Source organism: Glossina fuscipes, unplaced genomic scaffold, assembly GCF_014805625.2.
Source record: "Glossina fuscipes isolate IAEA_lab_2018 unplaced genomic scaffold, Yale_Gfus_2 0, whole genome shotgun sequence".
NCBI lineage: Eukaryota > Metazoa > Arthropoda > Insecta > Diptera > Glossinidae > Glossina > Glossina fuscipes.
The window spans coordinates 26,718,567-26,727,391 of NW_023998414.1; the positions used below are offsets into that span (position 1 = coordinate 26,718,567).

The 8,825-nt window shown below is 34.0% G+C and overlaps 1 protein-coding gene across 1 annotated transcript; it reads left to right on the forward strand.

Moving 5' to 3' along the window:
- The first annotated feature begins 7,981 nt into the window (after positions 1-7,981).
- On the forward strand, positions 7,982-8,422 carry LOC119644749 (barrier-to-autointegration factor-like). Its single transcript, XM_038044468.1, has 2 exons — positions 7,982-8,137; positions 8,276-8,422. The coding sequence occupies exons 1-2, from the start codon at positions 8,009-8,011 to the stop codon at positions 8,420-8,422; spliced, it is 276 nt and encodes a 91-aa protein (XP_037900396.1). The 5' UTR covers positions 7,982-8,008.
- Positions 8,423-8,825: the final 403 nt, after the last annotated feature.

Consider the following 8,825-nt stretch of genomic DNA (forward strand, 5'->3'; position numbering starts at 1 on the left):
TATTATTAGTAATAATTTCTTATTAAGAAAATTATAATTTCAATTTTTATTTAATAGAAATAATTAAAACTATTTAATTATAAGGTATTATTTATAGAAATATTTAAATTTAGAAAGAAAATTATTGAAAAAAAAAAAAAATTTCTAATCATTTAATTATAATTAAATAAATTATATTTAAAACTGTGTATTAGTTTGGGGAAAAAGAAATCCATTATTTTTATATGAACTTCAGGACTTTATTTAACATGCTTCGGATTGTCCGATTTGGGTCAAATATGCACCATTTTGTTGTATGATTTGTTGACATTTTAAAGGTAACTTCAAAATGACTCTCTCATAGAAGTCCTGGTCTCTATTTGCAAAAAACTCTAGTAGTCGATTTTCACAATCCTCCCTAGACTCCAATTTTTTATCATTAAAAAAATTTTGCAATGCAAGAAAAAGATGATAATCGCTTGGTGCCAAGTCCGGACTGTATGGCGGATGCATTACAACTTCCCAACCAAGCTCCCGAAGTTTCTGGCGAGTCACTGTAGATGTGTAGATGGCCTAGCGTTGTCCTGGTGGAACACGACACCTCTCCTGTTGGCCAATTCTGGCCGTTTTTGGTCAATCGCTATCTTCAAACGGTCCAGTTGTTGACAGTAGAGATCAGAATTTAGCGTTTGGCCATATGAAAGCAACTCATAATAAATAATCCCCTTCCAGTCCCACCAAATGCATAACAAAACCTTCCTGGCCGTTTGAGGTGCTTCACCGCTCTTTGACCACGATCGTTTTCGCACAGGGTTATCGTATGTGATCCATTTCTCATCTCCAGTCACCATCCGTTTAAGAAATGGGTCTATCTCATTGCGTTTGGCCAAGGCCTCGCAGATGGAAATTCGATCCATCATGTTTTTTTCTGTTAATTGGTGTGGCACCCAAACATCGAGCTTCTTTTTGAATCCAGCTTTGTGTAAATGGTTTAAAACTGTTTTATGATCGATTTTTAGCTCCTGGGCGATGTTACGACTGCTAACATGCCGGTCAACTTCGATCATTTCTCCGATTTTATCGACATTTTCGACGACCGGCTTAACTGTGCGAGGTGCATCTTTAACATCAAAAATTCCTGAACGGAATCTACGAAACCAAAATTGCGCATAATTGGCTGTTACAGTATCGGAACCATAAACACCATTCACAATTTTAGCCGCCTGGCTTGCATTTTCGCCTTTGTCAAAGAAAAACTGTAAAATGTACCGAATTTTCTCTTTGTTCACTTCCATTTTTAACACGCTGTAACTCATAACTGAATGCACCAAACAAAAAACAGCAAAAGAATTTTTTTTACTGCGAAATGTCACCTTTCCAATGAGCATAAATTTGAAATTGTTTGATCGATACTTTACGAGAAATCTACCAGTGCAGCCATCTACCGAAAAAATAACTGATTTCTTTTTCCCCCAGCTATTATTATTGAAATTTTTAAAAATTTCACGATTTTGAAAACAAAAAAATCTTTTTTGACTTCTACTTAACTAATAAGGTAATTAATTAATAATTTTAATTTTTTAAATATGACAATGAAAAATTGCACAGATATGGTTCTAGCTGCGAACGTATTTACTGTCAAGCCGTATCAGTTGACAACTGAGAAAGTTTTTGGCGTGCGCTTTATGAAGGGTCGAGAAATCGCAAATGTATGCTGCGCGTGGAGGCGTGGAGGCCATCAAAAAATCTTGCAATCAATTCAAGAAACACACTGCTCTTTACAACGCTAGTATTCGCCATATTCGATTGCTCTTATGACGGAACGTCAGTAACTGTCCAACTGAAGCAATTATCGATCGATAGGTTGTATCGCTGTAATGTGCGATTTGGAAAAAGTTCTTTTAACTTTTTTTGACCGTATTTTATAGATTAACTGTAAAGAGATAAATAAATTCTTGAAAAGCACAAATGAATTTTCTTCCTGGACTTTATATGTCTTTTCTAATGATATTTGGCAATTAGACAACATTTCAACTTTTCAACATTTGTTGTTTGCTTTCGGTCTAGACAAAAAAACCATTAATTAATTATACGAATGTTAGTAGAGAGAAAAAGTAAAGAGTTTAAAAGAGAGTAAATGTTTTTGTAATAACGGAACACAAATATTTGTGATTGTTTTCTTCTTTTTTTTTTTCTCCTAAAAGCGTTTCAATTATCATATGTTGCCATTTCATTGTACAATATGTATGTAGTATAGATATTATATCAGAAACGTGTGTGGTGTCCGCCCTATCGCAATCTTGTTGTAGCGATCCTTATCGAACGTTGTTGTATTCAAAAATTAATACCTCATAGCATCATCGATTTTTTTCATCAACCGGTTTAAGGAATGCTTTTAAATAAACATATATTTTTAATTATTATTAAGTATAACAACAAAAATTGTTTATTGAATTTTTTTTAATCTCTCGCACATATATTCGCTTGCTCTCTGTTCAAAAAATCAAAGATAATTTAGTCAAAAAAATGTTTTTCTTCATAAATTATTTTATTTAATGATAAAACAAAAAAAAAAAAAAAAAAAGTCAAGAGACACCTTTAACTATTAAAAGAGTTTGTTGCCCTTTACCTATCGGGTAATAAAAACTTTTGATCGCAGACAATTGGCGTCAAATATTTAATATCCAAGTATTATGTATTATGTATATTAGAGGGATAACGTATTATTTTATTCGTTAGTAAATGAACGGAAATCAGCAATTTTTTATTTATGGTCTTTCACGTGGCAGTCCGCTTAATTACCTTTTACTTGTGTTGAGGTTATGGCGTAATATTCTAGTTCTACTTTCTTATCAATTTTTAAATATTCAATTTCAAAACTTGACATTTAATCATCGACACGCATGCGATCAGTTTAAGTTTTTAAAAACTATGTAAATTTCTGGTAAAAAGTAATGTTGACCCATGTCTCCTGACTTTGTAATTTTAATGGTATTAAAAATAGGTTACTTCCAATATCATTGCACCTTGTGTAAAGTACTTCCACCTTTGAGATAAGTGTACATTGGGAATTTTCTTCCTCTTCTTCGTTTCTTACAACGTATATCACTTGTGGTGCAAGGATATACGAGCTTGTGAGCTTGTGCGGATCGTTGTATTATTATTATTATTATTATTTTAATTTTAGACTAATGAAATGAATTCTTAGACTAAAAAAAAGACATTGAGCACTAGCAACACAGGCTATCGGCTCTAATTTAAATAAATGGATATTAGATAATAAGCTTAGTAGTATTAATAAAGTAAAATATTGAATTGATATTCTGTTCTGAAGTTGATTGTAGAATGTTCAAAGGGTTAATCGTTCCAAATGCAATACTTCTAGCCAAGGAAAAGTTGAGGCAGTCGCAGAGAATGTGCTTTATAGTAAGAGTTTGTCCACAACAGCAGATTGGGGGAGAAGACTTCTTCAGGATCGATTGGTGAGTTGCAATTGTATGACCAAGGCGAATTCTCGAAAATGACTGGATCTTGGTTTTCTCAACATTTGTTGGATATAGAGGTGGAGTTAATTGAGGGTTAATGCAAGAGTAGTGTTGATGATGGTATTGTAAATTTCCTTCTGCAATTTTCTCTTTAACTTTTCTTAAAAAAGGAAAGGTTAAAATAAGGACAAACTAGTGAAATATTTTACAAAAAAATATGTAGACAATGAAATCTCCGATAAATACCAGAAATATTTATTAGTAAAGTCCCACAAGTTTAACTTAAATTTGTTTGCTGAGTGAAAAAATTTGAAATCAATTTATAACTGTCGAGTCGATGAATACCGAGTTTGAATGAAAGTTCATCTAACTATAAAATTGTGATCCAAAAGCGTATTCAAAGAGAAAAAGGGCCGAATACCCTTACAAAATGGATATATTTGATGCTATTAATGTATATAAAGACTTATGTATGTAAAGACTTATCTTGTTAACAACAATTAAAAAAAAAAGTAATAAAATGAGCTTAGTAGTATTAATAAAGTAATGTATAGAATTGATATTCTTGTCTTTTTCTTTTGTAAAAATGTATACATCGTCCGCGTAGAGACAACGTTCCACTCTTGGTACACGGCAAAGCATTTTGCTAATTTCGTTGAAAGCGATCTGGAAAAGCGTGACAGAGAGACGAGATCCTTGCGGAATGCCATTCTTTAGCGGAAAGGATTCAGAAAGATGATTGTTGATTCTAACTTTGAACCGCCGATGCGACATGAATGATTTGATGTAGTTGAAGAATTTGGGTCCAACATTCCATGATTTCAAGAGTCTTAAGATAACATGAAGACCAACTCTGTCAAATGCTTTTTCGAAATCAATTGAGAGAATTGTTACGTGATTTCGTTCGGAAATTGCTTTGCATGTGAAATAATCAATATGTAACAGAGCGTCGATGCACCCTCTACCCCGCTTGAAACCAACTTGTTGCTTTGTTATCAGGTTCTTGGACTCAAGAAACAAAGATAATCTAGATGCCATAATCTTCTCTAATGCCTTAGAGAGGCAAGATAAAAGAGAAATTGGGCGATAATCTGATGCGATGGAGACATTTTTTGACTTTGGAATTGGAACAACTGTTGCCAGTTTCCACATGTAGGGTATATGGCCAGTCATAAATACCGTATTATATAGGTCCAGTAATTTCTTTTTACTAGACTTAGACATAGCACTGATCATTTGGTATGAGATGCGGTCTAGACCAGGTGTCTTCCCCTTCAAATTGGAGAGACAACTTCCAAGTTCTGAGGTAGATACGCAATTTTCCAGGAACATGGCACATCTATCGATATTATTTGAAAGAGATATTTGAGTCCTTTTATTTTCGATGAAAGCACTGGAGAAGTTGCTGTCAGAGGAGTATTCGCACCACACTTTTCCAAAGTAATTAGAAATCTCATCTGCGTCAGTTAAAGTTCCATTGGGAGTGCAGATGGCAGAAATTTCGTTCAGGTTTGAAGTCCCATTAAGTCTGTTGATTTTGTTCCAGACAACTTTCATTGATGTATTTCTGTGAATTCGTCTCGAGAAAAGTTCGAAACTAAGTGCCTTTGATTTCCGTAATTCCTTCCTGAATAGAGCATTGGCCTTTTTGTATAATAACAAGTGATTCTGATTAGGACATCTCTTAAAGCGGTGCCATAGATCCATTTTATTTTTCCTCAAAAACGAAAGCGTGTTGTTCCACCAAGGAACCCTAGCTCGTTTAAAAGAGGTGTTGGATTGAGGAATAGAAAGATGAGCAGCCGTGCGAATCGCTTTAGACATAATAGCAGCATCATGGTTGCAGTTCCCGTTAAAAGGCTTTGAATTCAAAAATGACTTCACCTGTTTGGAGTAATTGATCCAATCCACTTTATCTAGGAGGAATTTGGCCTGTTTTGCTGGAGTAGCATAGGACGTTGAAAGTTTAAGATCGATTATGATTGGAAAGTGATCACTATTATGTAAATCATCAGAAATAGAAAAGGAAACTAAAGGAAGAAGTGAGGGAGAGCAACATGTTAAATCAATATGTGAAAAAGTATGATGAGTTGAGAAGTGCGTTGGTTTTCCATCATTTAAAACGCAAAGGTTGCTTTGAAAAACGGCCTTTTCTAAAACAGTACCGCGAGTGTTGTTCACTGTTGAGCCCCAGATATTATTCCAGCTGTTGAAATCGCCGCATATAATTAATGGGGGGGGGGGGGGGGAAGTACAGAGAATAAATTGTAGAGTTCTTGCTGAGAAAACGATTGCGAAGGTGGAATATAGAGCGAAAGCACTGTAAATTTTATATTTAACATTATTTGTATCGCTACGGCTTGTATATTTGAGCTTAAATTTATGCGTTTGTGATGTATATTTGATTTTATAAAAACACCTACTCCTTGTTTGGAATATGAATTTTGATCAGCATTCGTGAAGTATCCAGTATATGATTTGGGTGGAATAGGATTAAAAGAGCTTCTACAATGGGTTTCTTGAAGCGATAAAAAGTTTGGATTAAAATTACTTATGTGTGTACGGAGTTCATCAAAATTATTAATAAGTCCCTTAATGTTCCATTGTAGAATTTTAAAAACTTTATTTAATTGTAATGACATGTAAGCAGAGTGGGGGGAGGGTTAAGTTGACATGTCAGCGTCTCCGTCGCGAAGGTCGCTATAGGAATTTTTCGTGAGTGATTTATTCTTACCAGCAGAATAATCTGTACTTAGGTGATTTGGTACATTTGAAGCGTAACGAGTTGGCGCACGTGAGTAATTTGAAATTGAAGGTTGATTAATGGATGAAAGAATGGATTCATTACCACTTGTGATTTGTTGAGTAAAGTTGAGAGCTGGGGATTCTGGAGAATTTGGTATATTAGATTTTAGCATATGTGTTGTTGTTTTAATTTTTTCAATATTATCTTTGGCGGGTGATGTAACTGGTTTCGCAATATAATTTTTGGTTAATGGTGTAACAGGTTTTTCATTGGAAGCAGTTGGAGTTAAAGTCTTACTAGGCTCGATTTGCGAGGCAACAGCAGTGTAGGTATTACTTTTTCCAATTCCTTGGGCTATAGATGGATTTCTTTCCCGGTATGTGCGTCGCGCTTCGCCCATGCTACAATAATTTTCTGTTTTGAATTTTAGAATTTGACGCATTTGTATAAAACGTGGGCATTGTTTGTCTAACGCCGAGTGTTGATCGTTGCAATTTAAGCAGAAGTTACGCGTACAGTTTTCAGGATGTGGAGGAAGACCACAGTTAGCACAGGATGGAGGACTGGTGCATGGTGCTTTTGCCGTATGACCCAGGCGCTGGCAGTTTTTACACCTCATAGAATTTGGAATGTAGAGTTCTGCTTTACATTTATACCAAGCTACATCAACAGTTGGCAGTAGCCGATAGTGGTCAAAAGTCAAAATAATCCTTGCTGTAGAGGAGCGAGTTTCTCCATCGTCATTTAATCTGGTGAATTTATAGTCTTTAGTCACTTCTGCCCATTTCGAGAACAATTTCATCTTCCGACACATGTTTTAAGCATGTGGCATAAATTATACCTTTAACCGAGTTCAGTTTGTCATGCAGTTTAGCGGAAATAGCACATAAATTAGCTAATGATGTCGATTTTATGAGGTTTTCGGTTGCGCAACACCGGAAAGTCCGAATTCTTAATTTTTTTTCTCTGGGAGGATACGCTCGCTAATAGATGAAATCTATTTGAATTTTTATCTGGCGGCACCGGGGCCATTATGCCTTATGGTTGCCTATTATTTAGTAATTTGTGAAATAACCACTCACTTGAAAAGGTTTTGGAACTACTGAGGAGAATGTCACTTGTCACACGCGAATGCCACTATGTAAGACGCAGTGAATGTATGCCTAATTAACTGCGGAGAACAGTTGTTAATTCAATTTAGACTACGACATCGTGATTATAGTATTAATATACGCTTTGAATTTGTAATTTGAAAAAGAAAATTAAATAAAAAGGTATGATTTCGATATTCGCTGGGTCAGAAAATTTAAGATAATGCCAATGGAATGCCGGTTGAACAAAACTAATGAATGTTAACGTCATACAGTGTACATTTATCGCACTATTTTCATATGGCTTTTGTTTTGTAAACATCATTATATTTGTGAAAAACAAATCGAAGAACAATTCTTTGTTATGGAGTTGAGAAAAAAAAAATAATAAACCTCCTTGTTTTTTGAATACCTTAGTTAAACCAGTTACAAATATGTTTAAATGAATTTAACAGAAGGAACGTAGAAAAATAAAACAATTGAGGATTTTTTAGGGCTTTTTTTTACAACGTTGATATACATAGTATGTTAAATAGCATTGTTTCAAAACAAAATTTTACATCTCAGAATAAACGATAAGAGATTGTTCGTCATCTTCTTTTACTTCGCGACATTTTGTACAAATTTTTGAAAACGTTAAATTATAAATAATAATATAGTGCAAATATTTTATCTTTCTGCAATCGGTTTAAAGAAAGCTAAAAATCATGGCACCGGAAACATCTCAAAAATATGATAAAATTGTCGGCGAATCGATGAAAGATAAACCAGTGACGGATTTGGCGGGAATTGGCGATGTCTTAGGGGGCCACTTGACGAAAGCAGGGTTTGATAAGGTACTTGTAAAAAATGTCAACAGTACGAACATGTTTGAATGATAGCGTTATCTAAATATGTTGCTCATGTTTGACGGAAGTTTTCATTTTACGCAGATGAAACATTTTTGCTTGAATTCCAATTATTTTTTCTTGTAGGCTTACACTGTATTGGGGCAGTATTTAGTTCTAAAAAAGAACGCGGAATTGTTTAAAAAATGGATGAAAGACACATGTAATGTTAACGCCAAACAGGCTGGCGATTGCTACAATTGTCTTAATGGTTGGTGCGAAGAATTTTTGTAATAAGGAATGCATTTTTGTTATAAACTTTTCTACTTATTCCAACATAATAGTTTTAATACATTCGATACTATCGATTTAATATGATTTTGTCTTGCGACGTTTATCTGTATATGTTGAAAATAGAAAATATATTAATAAAAGTGCATTTTTAGAAACAACCCGTACTAATGTTATCTCTACCAGGTTTCTTTGCATAAATATTTATTATTAACTTTGATATTAAATATAATTCAATCTGTGATACGATTACCAGGCAATAGAATTTAAAATATACAGCATATTAAATATCGCATACATTAAAGTGTATTTTTATTTTTGGATTATATCACTTTGGAGGGAGACGCAACTATTAGAGATTAATTTGAGATTAATTTATTAGAGATTAAATGGATTTAACAGGTAA